Below are 17,258 nucleotides of genomic sequence, written 5' to 3' on the forward strand. Positions count from 1 at the left end.
ACGTGCCAGCATACTGTACTGGACAGGATCAATGAGGAAGATGATGAGCAGACATACCAAGGGCAAGATGAGAAAGACTTGATTGGTTGTGAGTCACACACATGCACAAATACACACAACACAAAAATGGTGCATGCTGTTTGTATGAGCAAAGAGGAATTCATCTTTTGGCGCTGCCAACTGATGGTGGCCAAATGTCATCTTGCAGCTGGATAGATGAGAGGATCTACGCTCATTTGGTAAAGCAACCAACATTTTCTTTCTTTAGCATGCATTAATTACCACATCGTGGTAGAAACTTGAAGACTCACGATCAATTAAAACACGACTTGACAGCTCACACACAGGAACCAGATGACTGAATTAAATTTTGTGGCGCTAAAACGCTGCACTTTGCCTGTACGTACTGACATTAAGAGCAAAACACACAGACAAGTGTTATTAAAAACTGAAGTGTGTATTGTTGACGGATGGAAATGTCCATTGGGACTGCAGAAAAAACTAGAGAACTATTCGGATTACGGTGTTTACTTAAGGAAGCATCTATTTCTAAAAAGTCAATAAATGTCACCCCCTAAATAATATATGACACAATATAATAAAAATGCACAGTTGTTTACTCCCATCATTTTGATTGACCATTTGTTGAAGGATTTTCATATTGTAAAAACACTGAATTGGCACGATAACAGTTGCCTTATCGGCATTCGGTGCTTGGTGGATAAAACTCCGGGGAGAAATGCAGTCAGCAAGCAAGGGGCCTTAGAAATGAACTCATTCAACTCCCGTTGCTGCTGAAAAATGACATGAAAGTGCAACAATTGCACCACCCAGTGGCCAGAAAGCGTTATTGCTTTAACAAGCCCAATTTGGTGATTAGAAAAACTGGTGAATAAAATCAAGCGAGGTTTAAGCTTCGGAACATTTGATTTATTTTAGTTATGCAAGTGTACCGCAGGTCAGAGTCAATAAATGACAATATACTAGTTGGATTTTACATGCAGCGTAAAACTGATTGTACTCGGCACAGGATTGAAAACTTCAATTATTTATCTAATAAAACTCAATGATCAACTGCAATGATTAGTAATGGAAATTAAAAGCACTTAGACTAAAATGTTACTAAAACTGAATAAAAAAAGTCGTATTCATTTGGCAAAAACATGCAAAACGACAAACAATTGTAAAATCGGAATGTAACAATATGAAATAAAAGCTACAATATAATATCTCATACTCACTTTCAAAAACAAATTACAAGTAGGTTAATATTTTTCAACTTATATTTTCAATGAGGAAAATTATTCAACGTTGATCTTTAAAACTGCCATTAAGGGCTAACAAGTTGGACTATAACAAATCATGACAGTCAGTAAGAAAGCGGACCTACGCATCGGCAAACTGTCCAGGCTCAGTAGCGATTCTGGAGCGGAACAACCAGAGTGGGCCTGGGTGGTGGACGGCTGGATTGTAACTGGCTGTGTTTGGCACATCCTCCCATTGTTTCACTGTTAAATCCTGAAAAGCCATCACAAATGCATCTTCTGGACCTAAAAAGAAGGAGCACAAGATGGTTGTCAGTTTTCACCCTCATAACAGCCGTGACTAAAATGACAATGACGCCAATATGCATTCCACGCCCGCATCGAGGGAGAATTAAGAGCCTTTGTGTCAACTCAGCAGTTAGAACATACAACTTCAAAACTGGAAGGCTCATCAATAATTCACCTCTACTTTGTCCATGTTAGCATAGTAGTGGAAGATATAAATAGGAGAATAAATAAATAAATAGGACATAAAAAGGAGAGGGAGGCATGCATTTAAAAAGACAAAACATTGCTTACCATAAGGTTGAAGGGCAAGTGTCTTTTGCAAGTGAGCTTCACATTCTTTTTCCCAGTCTTCCTCCTTCTCCTCCGGCGGCGGCAATGTTAACTTCTTTCGATCCGCAAGTTTAGTGCCTCTATAAAAGGCCAACTGATTACTGAGATAAGACTAGCTGATGACATCACAGATACAAAGGGATGCCAAACCAAAATGTTCTGTACAGCCCAACCGGAATAATGTTTCACTTGAGAGATATGAATTAAACAGGCAAAATCCATCTGTTTTTGTCCATATCAGGCGGCGGCCATTTTGCCACTTGTTCTCCACTGAAAATGACATCACAGTTATTGGTTGTGACCTGAGACCTGGCAACTGTGATGTCAAGTTGGGCGTATAAAAATGCTCATTACTAAATGGTTAAAATGTTCCAGCTAAACCATGACATTTTATATATGTGTTTTTTATGTTGTAGTATTTCCTCAAACAGTGGGTAAATACTGAGAACACAACGCATTTATTTCAACAGCGGAAACTCCATGATATAAAATGAGTTTGCAAGGCTTTGCATCGTGCTGCCTCGGGTTAGTTTAGCTTTAAGTTGTAAAAGTAATGTTGGGTTATGCTAGTTAGTGTAACTGGTGCTGTTTTATGTTTGAAGTCAGTATAGAGTACAGTAAACAGAGGCACAGCAAGCATATACAACCATATGTCTGTTACTTTAAGCAACTGATTATCCAACTTGACTTATTAAAAACAAAATACTCTATTATTAATTCAAATAGTGGCCATAATGCCATACATGTGACAACTGACAAAGAGGCTTACCTTAAAATACATTGTGTGCCTTCAATGCAGACCTTTTTCCTTTTTTTACTCCTCCTAGGGCAGAAACATTTGAATATTTTAAAGAAATATAGAAACAGTGATAATTCAGCAGATACTGCAATTTCAATTCAAAAGCAGATATTACACCACTGCAAAGATGTACAGGTAAAGTATAATACATAATAATGTTTTAATCTTATTACCCATTTGAGATTGCATTTTATTTGACTTGTTTGACAGAACATTCAGCCCTACCTCTTGTTTTTCACCTTTGCTGTCACAGGTTGGCCAGGTTTTGTTGCTGCTTGCTCAGAGGTGGCCAACACATGGTGCTCACCGGTGGTTCCGTTTACCACATTGCCTCCTGCAGCTAAAAATGTTTCTTTCCTTTTCGCCCTTACAGGAGCTCCATTGCTAGCCTTCTCCTTATCATGGTTCAAGTACCCATTAGCCACGTGTTGTGGCTTGGTAACATTTGACTGATCTGTTTTTGTGCTTAGACTGGTTCTAGTAGGAGCAGATGGGCAACTGAAGGACAAAGTCCGTTCTTTAAATAAAGACGAAATATTTGCTCCATTGGTGCTACAGTTGTTCTTATGAGATTCTTTCCGCCCATAGCCAAAATCTGTAGAATATCCGGACATCATGAAACCTGCATGATAAAGTCGAAAAAAAAAAAAAAAAAAACATTTTAACAAGCACCACGGTTAACACCAAACTTCATGAACCTAATTTTAAATTTAATAGCGTTTGGTGAACTTTTGTGCACATTTTTAATCTAATAGCTGTCTGGCTAAAGGCTAAGCTAATTGTAGCCGATTGATTGACATACATACATTTGCGATTAATATGAAAAAAGACCTCAGCGTGACCCATTAGGGGGTTATATAGTTAATGTTATTTTGACGTTACATTAATATATTTCTTATTATATTGTGCCTCACCTGTGCTGTAGGCTGAGAAGTACAGCTTTGATCATAGATCGATTGTTAATCGATCAGTCACCACCTGGAAGAGGAAGTTGGACACTCGCTGGCGCCAAATCTCTTTGAACGCCATGTTTGTAGTTTCAGAGCGTCAGCCTACAACCGTGCTTGCTCATTTCATAGGACAAGTGTATTTTCGAACATTATACAATAATTGGATTTTTCTGAAACTATACGAAAATAGTTTTTTTTAAATTTCAGTGCTTCGTTTGAATAACCATTAAAATACACAATGTACAGCTTTGTGTACACTTGTGCAAAATAGTTAAAACTATTAAATCCAAGAGCTGTAACCTATCAACAACCTTGTTTCAAAATATAACAACTGTCCAGTGAAATCTTTATCGCGAGTTGTCGTTAAAAGTATTATAATATACATATATATAAAACAGAAGAATAAATAGAAAATATTATAATGTGGTATATTTTAATAGCTCCATCTGCTCCTTTAATTTCAATTCTACAATGGTACAAACAGCCAAAGTGAAACCAAGACACACAAAAAATATAGGTACCTGTGGATAAGTTAAAAATGCTGACAACGCGCATCACTGACCTCAGATTAGGAAGACAGTTTACTAACCATAAATCAAATTTAAACTAATATGGACTTTTTCTGCGAGCAATGATGTAGACATACAACAAATCCTTCTTTTGCATTGTTATAAAATTTTTAGACTGACAAAAACTCTAAACCTTCGCTCAGGTACCACACAATGCATTGCGCTATGCACCTACTTGAGCCATTCCTGATAATATCTGTAGAAAATAGATTCCTGAAAAAAACTAGCCAGTGGCATGTTTACAAATGTTCACTATATAATTCTAACATTTACAAGTTGGGAGAATGGTTAAGACAGAACGTAGCCTTCTTAAAATGGTCCTCCCAAGGCACAGATTGAATGTATAAACCATGCAGAGGGAAAACAGAGCATTTTTTTTGTGCAAGGAAGCAAAACTCAAGTTTCAGTTATTTACATAGTACAGCGTATTGTTGTCCCTTCTTACACATCAACATATTTACACTATAATAAAGTTTCACACAACTATTTGGGTTGTGTAGTCATATTTTCTTTAGTACCACTTTGCATTACCAACACAGAAGTAGCAACATTCATTTTACCTTGTCACATTTTGTTGAGCTTATTATTGCCAACAGCGACATACCTTTCATGCATTGGGGAGACGCTAGCTAATAGCACTGATCTAAATTCCATTTTAAAGACACTCCCCGGGCGGTAGAGCTTTCATCTCCCTAAAGTGACGACAAGTGATTAAAAAGTGCGACACGGCAAATGTCACTGCCATATTTCTGGAAGACGTTCTTAAGAGGAAACCAGTATTACCTTCATTTGACTTCACCAAAAACCCTCATCTGTTGAGGTACATGACCCATTTTACTCTAAAGTCCTCCCTGAACACATTTCACAACCTTCTATGAAGACATGCCAGTATCAAACACAACATCAATCTTTTTTCTCTGGTCTAATTTCTCACAGTGCTAAACTACTGGCCGGCACGGATCGAATTGTCCCTTTCCAAATATGAAAACAGACGACGGCTACATGCTGTTCCAGTTTTCATACCAGTGTGCACATAGTTTTGTATACAGTAGCTTTTGTCCAGTCCCAAAACACAGACGCAGTACAAAAAGATAATGCTCAAAAATCTCAGCAGCATAACCGTCAAGTCACTCCCTTTATATGCCTGTTTTTCGATCCATAAACAGCAGGGGGCGACATTTCGGTTGTTTATGTTCCATAAGAGGAATGTTCTGTACAGTCTCTTCACACACAGAGTGACTGCTAGTTCTTTATCTCCAGGATGGACGGGTTGTGATCAAGTATGGCCAGAATGATTTTGTCCATGTACTGCCGCAGCCGCATGTTGATTTCCTCCTGCTCCTTCAGGGCTTCCATTAACTGGGGAAATATAAGTAGCACAGGGCATACATTTAAAAAGAACTCCTTGACAAGTCAATGCCGTAATTACTGGTAATTTAAATTCAGGTTTAGGCGTGACGAGTCAGGGGTGAACTACAAATAGACCGAGTCATGATCTCTATATTGCGTAATAGCTGCACTCAGACGAGGCAAGCAGTCCTGTGCTGACTCATCTAATGCTGCTCTGCACTGCACAATAATAGAGTGGCTCGACCCGCCTCAGTTTTTGGGGCAGTCCGTTTTCCAAAATGGTACAAACGCACGACACTGAATGTGGAATGAGTCACTCTACTGTAAAAAAGAACAACAATGAAGACCCTCGAATGTTTGCGAATGCTTTACAGTGGTTCCGAACGTTACCTGGTCTCTGGAGGCGTTATCTATCTCAGCAGCCAGAGACTGGGCCTTGGTCTGCGTGGCGAACAAATTCTTGGCTTCGTATAGGCTCAGGCTGAGAATCTGACCGTTCAGCTCGTCGTTCTGCTCCTTCAGTCTCTGGTTCTCCTGGGAAGCGGATAAATAGAGAAAAGTAAGTGGTAAGTATTTGGGTCAGCGCGATGGAGTTGAAGCGTAAAGCAAGGTGATGAGTGTTGCCCCGCATTACCTGGCGTGTTATAAAAGCGCCATGCTGACCTTGAGAGGACCATTGATCAGTAAGTGAGCATACCCCCCCCCCCCCATGTATTCTTGACTTAATCATTAGTAAGGGGACTGCAGCTCTGAGCCCGGCCGGGTCAGCTGGGTCAGGTTCACGCTACTCCACTGAGATTAGTGGTTAATGTCAAACGGAGGGGTCAAGAAGCAATTTTACCATCGAACCGAGACGGAGCGGTACCCCCGACAACCTCAGCTGCTGGAATTCAGGGGGAAGGAATTCCTGGGACATAAATCGCTACACACAGACACAAAGTATAGACATTGACTTTACTGCCGAGCATGGGATAGTGACCTATTCCTTCCTATGGAACACTTCAGCGGGAGGTTTTTCTTTTTCCAGATCGCCCTTGTTTGTCTAAAATGTAAATAAGGAGTAATTGAGTCGGCCAAAAATACTAAAATAGAAAATGCGGGTGGCAGAGGAAAAGAATTAAAAAAGTCACAAGTGTAACAACTGTACAAAGATAATAATCCTGGAGACATGTAAAAACACAGACAGACGTTCTGTCATTGTTTACCTAACAGCAGGTTTGTACACTCACAACAAATTAGTGTCAAAGAATACCTGCTTGAGTCTCTTGACTTCATATTCCAGTTCCACCTCCCTGGTCCGACTGTTGTACTCAGACAGACTAGAAGTTGAGCTACGCCCTCGTCCAGGCTTCTCCACCTCCAGTTTGAAGAGCTGCAAGTGCTCCAGCTCTCGCCGCAAGTCTTCGATTAGCTGCACAAAAGGCGTGGCTATATGGTAAGTCACGCTCGATGATGTGAGTAGCACTGTAGATGATTGATTTGCACCTCCTGCATGGCTTCTTTCTCTTGCTGGAATTGTTGCCTGCTCTGCCGCAGTTTGTCCATCATTTTCTTGTACAGGTCCATCTCATCCTTCAGCCGCAAACTGGTGTCCTCCAGTTTATCTGTCATCCTTTGCTTCTCCTGAAATGCAATTTCAATCGTTTATGTATTTTTGCAGGTATAGAAAAAAAAAATAGAACTGAGCTGATGTAAGAAAAAAAAATATTCCCATGTACCTCGTCCAATTTCTCCGTCTGTGTCTTGAGTCTGCACATGCCGACATGCATTTCATTTTTCTCATCCTCCAGCTGCTTCACGCTAAAAGTAGAAAAACACACATGATCGTCAATCCAGGAAAGTATATAAAATAAAAGGATTAAAAATAGCTTGCGTAAATTTCTCACCGGCTGTTCAGCAGCTCAATCTGCGTGGTTTTGTCTTTCTCCATCTTGTTGAAGGCCTCTCTGTGTCGTTTCAACTCCCCTTGTAGATTTTGGTTCTCACGAGTCTCCTGGTCTTTTAGCTGCTCCTCCAGCTCATTAACTCTTTGATTTTTGAAACAAAACAAAACAAAAAAAACCCAATATTATTCTTTCATTCTGTCAAAAGCTTTGAGAACTTGCGGGCACATGTTTTTGCGCGATACCTGTGAACTAAATGAGTGTTATCCTGCTTCAATTTGGACTTGAGATCACCATTCAACAAAATTTCATTTTCCAGTTCTGCAACTTTCTTCTCCAAAGAGTTCACCTGGCAAAAGACAGAGATCTTGATAAATACAATGAGAAAAAAATAATAATAATAAAAAAAAAAAAAAATGGCCATACCTTCTCATTGATGTCGACGTCACAAGAGTCGATGCTATCTCGGAAAAGGTCCTCGGTGCTGCCGTTGCTGCTACTCAAGTTGCTGTTGTGGAGCAGCTGCCTGCTCAAACACACAGTAGATCTCTTTAATGTGTTTGCATGGCTGAGACACGAGAAAGTCCAAAGCATGACAAATATATCTCCGAGGAAAGCAGAATGACAGAGAGCTGCACCCGAGAGCCAATGTCAACAAGAGAAAGTGGTGCAAACAGAATTAAAATAGCACAGGTTGCTTTAGCGTCACAGTTTTATGTCCGGATTGACATTTCAATTGCGTTATTCGGGCCTTTAAAAGAGCAACGGCGGCCACTCATTCTCGGGGAAACAAAAGAGGGAACTAAAAAGAGGAACGGATAACGAGGGTAATAAAAGTGGAAAAGGGAACCAAAAGAGACAAAGAGAGGACAGTGCGGGCGTCAAGTGCTATATTGAATACATAGATCAGCTCTGACAGGCCATTTTCACTCTGTCACTATAACTCAATTGGTGCGGTTGGAAGAAGGCATACAAAACATCTCAGACCAACAGACAGTCTGGAGCAACGATTTTACGGCACGTTCTGTTAGCCATGTCAATGCTTTTCTTGGAATGAGCGGTTTACTAATTAACGCGCTGTTTAAGTACAAGACTGCACGTGGTGGACGAGAGATAGGAAAGTAGTAAATACTTCAATGTGGTGAAGTTAACCAAACATTTTTTTGCTTTTACTATTTGTTGGGGTAAAGAATCTGCACCATCGGTCCCTTCAAAAAGCCTCCAAAGAAATATGAGTCCCCACAAAGATAGAAAGATGTGAACGGTTTCTTACCTCCCAAATGCTGTGCTGGAGATTTTCCTGCTGGGGCTGCACCGAAAACAAAAAACAAAAAAAAGTGAGAGAGAGTTTTATCTGTGAATTGCCATGGAGATGTCTATCAGTTGAACGAGGCAGTAGAAAAAAAAAAAGAAAAAAAAACAGCAGCTGGCTCTTTAAATGGGCTGCGATAAGAGCGACACAAAAGACCAAATGTAATATAACCTTTATTTGTTCATGAGGTGGATATAACCCAGAAAAAAAAATCCACCTACATGAATGTTTACCTCATTTGAGTCTTTTCAAACTTAAACATCAAACGTTAAAAAATATGCCAGCTTACTTTAGAGCTCAATGATTCCAATTGACCTCCATCATTGTACACGTTAAACGTGACAGAGTGACCTTCTACCTGTTGGCCTTGAGATTCTTGAGACGTGCTTCCAGGTCATTGAGCAGGTTGACTTTTTTGCTGCAATGAGTACAGTAGATGTCCACCATCTCACTCTGGAATTGTTGACGCAGCTTGCGAGGCGTCTGGCCCGCACTGTTGACACACACACACACACGAGTGAATCTCACTATGGAGGCTTGCGGATCTCGCACAGGACTGTCATGTAACCTTTACGCAAAAATGACATGACTCATCAATGTTCCTTTATACTTCCGAGTAACGTTACGAGAATAAAGCTCTGCGAAGCCACTTATGGTTCTAATTGTTTTTATGCCATACCTTGCTTATAATTACTCTTCCTTGACATTAGGGTGTATCTCTGAAAACGGTTCAAAATATGACAGGCGTATTGTCTACGCTGCGGTCTAAAGTCTTCATGCCAAGACGCAATCATAAAATGAAGACCTAATGGATTGCGGGAAAACAAAGGCTGCTACAATGTAAAACCACTTACATTCAATGGAGAGTACTTTTCACTTTTAATTTATAGCTTAAACTCACATTGGTTGTAAACGCTTAATTGTTTGGGTCAAAGTGCGCCGCAAATGTATTTACAGAGCAGTTGGTTTACTTAGCTGACAATAAAGGGAGGAGTCTATTAAAAGGAGAGGCCGTTCTTTGTAAGTAGTATCACAGATTAGGTCAGGTGAAACTGGAGTTTGAAAAACAAAAAAAGGAAAAAGACTTTAAAACACTCGGAAGACTACTTAATGTAGCTCCCGGGCGGATCTTAAACATGGACGTCACGACATCAATAGCACGTCAATGTGAACCGTGCAGGGAACCTGTTTAAAATAGGTGTTAGCGACATAGTTTCACTGTACTCAAAAGTTAATGTAGGTTCGTGGAAAACTATGTACATGAAAGGAAGTCATTAGTACAGCGACTACATTTTTTTTCTCCCCAATTAGTGAAAGCGTGATCTTCATTCAAGGGAGCCATTTAGCTTACGGGGTAGACGCAACCTGCTACAAAATGTGGGAGTTTTTAATCAACAGGGCTTAATCCATTTGATTAAATTGCATCACTTTTGTTCACTTTTGTTTTCAATTGTCCAGCCCTGCACGTTTAACCCATTTTTAAGTGCTTTCCACAATATTGCATTCCATAGCCTCTCCCAATGTGTAATCTAAGACTTCTCCTAAATCTGAACCTCATTTAGAATATAAAGCTCTCCAAGCCAGTTCACTTTATAACTTTGGTCTGCTTGGTATGCGTGGAAAAATCTCAGAGTAGCTTTCTCGGCTTTAGTCTTAATCGCATTAAACAAAAGCCTCTGGTGAATATTAATGCCGTCCTGAGGGCGAAAGACACGACAGCTGCTTTTAGAGTTATAAAGATAAGGTTGACAATAATGTCCGCCTCGTTCAGACTCTGAGAAATGCTCCGATACTACACACCGATACCATCTTTATTATTTGCGTATCAAGGCAACATTTTTGATACTACGAGTCTCTAAAATATTGTTTAGCATCCTGTCTACGAGTCTTTCTCACCTTGACGACACGGACGAGCCGAGATCAGAGTACCCGTTGACGCGGGTGTCGTCGTCCGGACAGGGACTGCTGGCAGCGTAGTCAGGCTCCTCTCCTTCGCCGTAGTCCTCAAACTGCTCCTCGTTCGAGGAAGCCGAGGAGCGCGTGGACAGGTCGGAAATCACGGAGTTGCTCGTGCCGCTTGTCCTGATGGCAACACAATGAAAGAATGTCGCTGAAATAAAACATCTTTCTTCACGCAAAAATGAGACGCGGCTTACTTCTCAGCAGAGAAGAAGAGATCGCCCAAGATGTCTTCTTTATTGCCGAGTCGGTCAGGCCCCTCCGAGGTGTCAGAGCCTTGGGTGCTCTCCACTGCACTGTCTCTGTCGGAATCTCGCTCCTTGCCCTCGTCATCTTCTGCATCTCCGGAGAACAGCGGGCTGCTTGGCAAGGCGTCGGGATAAGCCCGCGTACACATGATGACCGGAAAGTGCTGCTCGTCTTCGCTGGACTGAGAGGAACATGATAGGAAAGAGTGAGAACATTTCATAAGATGACTTGAACCATCAAGTTAGAATACAGCCCATTCTTGGCAAATGAGTATTGTTGCTTTGGGTGGGCCATATTAATAAATCACATTGTAGGAAGGATTAGCTGTTCATTTGGTAAATTCTACTGGAATGTGCTCGAGGCCACCATGGGGTCTGGAGACAAGGAAGGGAGGGTGAAAAAGTTCACAGGTCATAGGCCACAGGTCCTGCCACGTTCCATTCAAATGTTTCAATCTTGTGTGATACAACAAGTCTTAAGCTGAGCTGAAAGAAAAAACCCACAGAGATTTTTTTTTTTTTTGAAAAGGTTAGGGAAGGTGAGCCTTTTTCATTCCTGTTCTGCAATAATCGGTCGCATTTCGCTAGCATTTCCCCTGGCAGGTTTTCTGACAGTTCCTGTTTCACACGAGCGCTGCCAATACTGTTTACAACACAACATGTGACGCAGTGGGTGTGTCGCCATCAAACAAAGTGAACACGGTGTACACTTAATCCAAATATTACAAGTGTGGTTTGCTTTCGATAAGTATCCAACCAGCCGGTCCAATAGTTTCAGTGTCACGCTAGTCAAGGTCATGAGATGTTAAACAATGTTACTAGTTTTATTTTGATAGCTTTCTACTAATGCCTTAAATTCATGATGCATTATTGTGTAAACTAAGAACGTCATATCATTTGTGACGTTTGACAAGAAAGTGAAATATGTAGACTGCTACATTAGCCCAATATTTGAGCATTCACAAAGGTTTGAAATTTCTTTTGAAATGTGACATGTCATTACAGTTGGGACATCCCAATTTCAGTGTAATTAAAATGAAAGTGTTTATGCAAAAGTTGTTGTCGCTTGATATTTGTTCCATCGAAATTTGCCAACGCTGGTGCGTTTCCAACTCGACAGTGTCGAATAAAATAAAATAGGCCTGAATGAACTCCCGTACAAATTAAATTGATCGGCTGGATGCAAAAGGCTTTGAATCAGTGTGAGTCAGCACAGCAAAACGGAATAATGAATGAGCTGCCTGAACAATGCAGTGAGATAGAGGATGGACAGATGCATAGATGGTGGAGAGGGAAACAAAGATGATAACAAGGAGAGAATATGCAGCAGAATTTTAATGTGCACCGGCTTTTTCTACATTTGTAACTCTCTTCCCCTGCATTCATTCTTTTTTGCCGCCGGGCGACCTAAATGTTGGCGACACCAAAATATTCACAAGTGCATTTAATGCCTCGCCTCTGATGTTCTGGCCGAGCTGTCGCCAATGGGTACTTGTGTCATCTCCAATCCATTCAAAGTGTCCGAGGGGAGGCAACAACATTTTGAAAGTGGACTTGCCCTTCTTTAGGGATTTGCAAACAGACCAAATATCCGTCACGTTTTTCTATTAATTTCAGAAAGAAGTGTTTCTACATTTTTAATGTCCCCACCTCATTTGAATAATTTTTAGAATAGAATAGATCTTTATTGTCATTGAAGATTTCTCAGCAAAATGAAAATATATTAATACCAAAACCACAGTTGATAGTAAACATAAACGCAATTAAAGTTCATATCCTCATTATAAGCACTTCCCGAAGATAACTGATAGCATCAATGGCTAGTGACACTCAAATCACATTACTGTGATGAATGTGGAATCATTTTATTGAATCATTGCCCCTGTTGTCTTCCGCCATAAAACTCAAAAAAGTCGCCGACCGTGTGTGAGGCACAAAATACAGTAAAGGGCAAAGTCCATGCTCCTGCCAAATTCCAGGAGAACATTATGGTTGATTGTTAAACACAGCATGCTAAGTTGGAGATCAACGACTGAGCCCCCCCCCCCCAAAAAAAAGATTACTTTGTCTACTACTTTGTACAATGTACAATTAAACATTTTACTCGTTCCACGCAGAGGAAGTCATGACTCATATTTTCTCATCAGTTTGTTCAAACTGACAGAACTCAATATGGTAAACCTAGTGACTCATAATTCTTAGAATTTAAATGACCTTCTTTTCCTCCTTCAACTGTAAATATTTATTTTCCAATCTGGTGAGTAATATAGCCACGTGGAAATATTTTGACATATGGCGAATGTCAGAAGTAGTCTAGGACAGATGTCACACAAGAGATATTTTCAAATCGGAACATTTGTGAGAACTCAGTCTGGGTTTGAAAAAGAACGTTTGTGACCTCAGTCCTGGAACCTTTCTGACACACCTCAGCTGCATGCAGGTATACAAAGAGTTTTTTTGTGTCCGCACAGTTGTCAGACACACACAGGCATTTGCTTGTGTCCAACAGACACACACAAGGTAGTGTGTCTTGGATTACCAGGAATGTTGGATACAGCAAAATGGAGGGAGGACACAGATTTTTTTCTGCAGGATTGGCGTAGCAGCGCCTAAACTCACAAAGCAAGATATTTCCGCGTATGTTGGCAGAAAGCCACTGTTTGATGACAACAGGAAAATTTGATGAATGGTAACGTCGATGCCAGCGTCTGGTGTGACATGGCAGATACTTGCGGTACAATGACAATTGCTTTCTGCACAACAGGGTGTGTGTCTCGGGTGTCAACACTTGTCATCCCATTCATGCCTTTCCGCTATTCTTGGTCAAACTGCCACCATTGCACCTTTGTTAGGAAGCTGGGAAAGGTGCGGGTTTAATTCGACCCCGAGCAACCTTTTGTGTTCAGCGGATGACGCACCAAACGATTTATTGAAAGGCCCGGCGATTATTAGCGGGATGGCCACTATTTGACGCAAACCGAGCGCAACCGAGGCCGAGGGTGCGGAGCGGCCGTTAAACAAGGAAAACCTGATCCTGATCCATAGACCGAAAGTGAGAACTCGTCCTGACAACTTTGTGACTGATCAAAAGGAAGTTCGAAGTCACATTTTGGAATTCAAATTATAAAGATACATTCCAAGCCTTCCTTCAACTTTTGGTAAATGTTTCAACATGCAACTGATTTTCAAACACGACTTTGGTCAATCTGACCAAACCTTCTGGGTTGCTGTCGTATACAAAACAAGGACCCACGATTCAAGGACGGTTCGATTTGTCTAACGATTCGTTATGATGCGGCTCAGTTCATCCCGGGTGAGTAAATGACTGCTTTGCTCTTTCTTAACGAAGTGACGTTAAAGTGTGACTCAACAAAGCATACGGGATTGGTGTGCGTGTGTTAAGTCCATTTGTTCCCAGGGTGACGCCGACCTGTTGAACTCTTTATTGTTTACAGACTCACAACATGGACGCTTGAAATCAACGCGGACAAGGCACAATGAAATTTCACACTAAACAGACAAGTTTGTTGTTGGCCTGGAAATAGCACAAAGATGTTTTTTTTTTTTTTTGGTGGTGAGGGGCTGTTTTCACATCAACCTTACAACTAACATTTTTTTCTGGCATCACCCAACGGTGAGGAATCCAAAGTTCAGCTCGAGATGATGACGGATTTTAAAAGCGATGACCGAATTAAACATTCAAATACAAAAGAGCAAACAGATGCCACTCAGCTCTACATCCAGGAAAGTTTGAAAGAGATAGCGGCCCAAATAGCTGAGGTTCTATCATCGTATCAATTGTTCAAGGCTGTCTTCTTGATAACCGAAGCATTCGGCGTCCTCGTTGAGAAGTCACAGTGACAAGAAGCGAAGGGGAAACCGATCTTTTTCTTCTTCATTATACATTTTATGGCTGCTGTCCGAAACGATTTATAATCCGGAAAATACGGTACACATTCTTCTTGGAATAAATGATATGCACAGAACAATACTTGACTTTTTGGAGATATGATGACTGAATGTTTTTGTATTGAAGTCTCATTTCTTTCGTGTGAAGAATATTCTTCTCTCACAGTTTTATTTTGCCAGGTGACATAAAAGGAGATTGTGAGAAAGGAAGGACCGTTTTAACTCCAGATTAGCCCCATTCATCCACTACAGCTCAGTAGAGTGAGGTAATCTAGTTATTCAATTGCGTGTACGGTCGGGTCATTTGTGGCTTGAATATCTTGTTTCGGGGGACTATCAAAATACAATATTGAGGGTAGTAATCTCATTTGACAGGGGAATACACCCAAACAAGATGACTGGAAGAGAAGAACAAAAAGAACTAACAAGAGTGTTTTGTATGACGCGGAGTAAATCTCATTATGTAACAGCCAGTCCGGCACCTGGAGTATTCCACACGTCACATGTTGCTATTGACAATCACACGGCAACTAACTTATGTCACTATTCTACTTATGGACTAATTTGTGATTATCACTTGCACAGCCATGTGAGAAGTCCAACATTTACGTGATCTGGTACGGTCTACGGGATTTCATGGGATGTAGTGATAAAAATAAATGAATAAATAATGGACCATTAACCTTTTCCTTTTAGTTGTTTGTTATGTCAGACAGTCTTTAGACCCATAAAGATTACCAGGGATGTCTGATATAACGGGAGTAATAAAATTAAGCATAGAACATCAATTAAAATGATACGGGCAACGTTTGAGTGATGAAATAGTCCGGAAAAGATGTGTTTCGAGCCTGGAGGACAAACACAAATGAAAGTTGAGGTCAGATAATCCTAGTATCAGATATTAAGGATGGGCTGCTAAATGAATGACAAATACGTCCCTCATTTGGCTCATAAATGTGATAATGCAACTCCCACCTCAACCGTTACTGATACACCATGAGCATTTGTTCAGTGAAATGTGTTTGGCATTTGGGGCTACAATCCTACGGCCCAGAAAAATGCTTTTACGTGGTCTGTATGAGGCCCACGGGCCATAGGTTTCCCACCTGTACGCCTTTTCAAGTACGACTTTTGTTTGGTTAGTTTTGATCTGTTACTATCTTGATTTCTTTTTTACTTTCGTCCGGGGAAAAGACAACAAAGTGCAGCGTGATGTTTTGGACACCATTTACAGAGAGAACCGTTAAAATACTAATAATGCGACGAATTCAAGTAAAACGAGAGCAACCCGCTGAGAATTTGACGAACCACTCTAATACAACAATAATAGAAAGAAAGAAGAACCCATTCTTTGGAAGAAAAGAAAATGGCCTCACCTCGCTTCCACCACCATCCACGGCCCCCCTTCTGGTGCCAGACAGACCTTCATCCGCCGAAGTCATCCACTCGCTGCGGGTGTCAAGTGTGGGTACGTCGCTCCTCCGTCTCCGTTCAGCGGCTGTCACAAGAACAGGTGCTTCCGTCGTCTACTCGCCTCAGAACCTTCGCCAAAAGTCCAAAGGCCGCGTCGCTGCAAGTTGAAGTATTCCGGTCGGGGCTAAATTAAACTCCCTCTTCTTTAATCGCACACACAAGGGCCGAGAAAGAAGCTCACGCGGCGGCGGTGGTGTCCCCTGAGTGAGTCGCTTACACGGGTTATTCGGTTCTATACACGGCCCCTCCCTCCTCTCCTCCTCTGTGTGGGAAGTTGAGCGAGAGCAGCGGTCGTGTTTCGTTGCTAGGTAACTGCCTATGTAGGCGGGGCTTATAGGTCCCGCCTACTCGGGCCAGGTTTGCATATAAAACCCCGCCCCCTTGGCCTGTGTGGCCGGTGAGAGAGAAGCGATTGTTCAAGGGAGCACAGGGAGTCTGCTGTGATGCAGAATTTTGAACAAAAGTTGGATCACAGTGAGAAAGAAGTCAGTGGGGATCCCGAGACAATTTATATTATGCTTCAGGAATTCCATTAGTCGTCTATAAAGAGTTTGCAGGCAAAAACAGTCGGAATGAATCACAATCCGAAATTTTCCTTGATGAATCTTCCGCACATTTTTTGCATGTTATATTTGAATAAGTATGCTACTAATAGTGGCTTTTACATCATGTCTTCAAGACTTTCAAAAATCTCCAGGCCACTTTCGCCATTGTTTACATACACGAATGACTTGCTGGTCTGAAATGGTCACGTTTCAAAAGTTTAGGTCTGTCTGGAAAATGTTGAGTCGTTCAAATCAAAACTTAATTCAATATGACAACTGATTTTGAACAAGTGCTTTCATTTGAGTTTGGCTGCGATACATCTGCTCATGCAGCATCTGAGTTGACCTGATTTCGGCGGCGCCGCATAACAACACAAC

The 17,258-nt window shown here is 41.1% G+C and overlaps 2 protein-coding genes across 4 annotated transcripts in view; both read right to left on the bottom strand.

The window, feature by feature from the left end:
- The window catches only part of LOC125968823 (uncharacterized), a 67,618-nt gene that overhangs the window by 42,695 nt on the left and 7,665 nt on the right, over window positions 1-17,258 (bottom strand). The gene's annotated exons all lie outside the window — the stretch shown is intronic.
- On the bottom strand, window positions 909-16,605 carry rab11fip4b (RAB11 family interacting protein 4 (class II) b). Of its 3 annotated transcripts, XM_049721331.2 has the most exons (18): window positions 16,239-16,605; window positions 10,903-11,135; window positions 10,643-10,828; window positions 9,105-9,239; window positions 8,708-8,743; window positions 7,861-7,960; window positions 7,680-7,783; window positions 7,438-7,578; window positions 7,270-7,351; window positions 7,037-7,174; window positions 6,804-6,962; window positions 6,393-6,473; window positions 5,942-6,085; window positions 3,597-5,560; window positions 2,908-3,304; window positions 2,653-2,706; window positions 1,845-1,963; window positions 909-1,550 (listed from the first exon to the last, which is right to left on the bottom strand). In XM_049721331.2, the coding sequence occupies exons 1-14, from the start codon at window positions 16,302-16,304 to the stop codon at window positions 5,444-5,446; spliced, it is 1,722 nt and encodes a 573-aa protein (XP_049577288.1). In that variant the 5' UTR covers window positions 16,305-16,605; the 3' UTR covers window positions 909-1,550; window positions 1,845-1,963; window positions 2,653-2,706; window positions 2,908-3,304; window positions 3,597-5,443. The 3 variants fall into 3 exon arrangements, with proteins under 3 accessions (XP_049577288.1, XP_049577289.1, XP_049577290.1); XM_049721332.2 differs by lacking the exon at window positions 2,908-3,304; XM_049721333.2 differs by lacking the exon at window positions 6,393-6,473 and having other exon boundaries at window positions 16,239-16,601.

Source organism: Syngnathus scovelli, chromosome 5 (assembly GCF_024217435.2).
Source record: "Syngnathus scovelli strain Florida chromosome 5, RoL_Ssco_1.2, whole genome shotgun sequence".
Classification (NCBI taxonomy): Eukaryota; Metazoa; Chordata; class Actinopteri; order Syngnathiformes; family Syngnathidae; genus Syngnathus; species Syngnathus scovelli.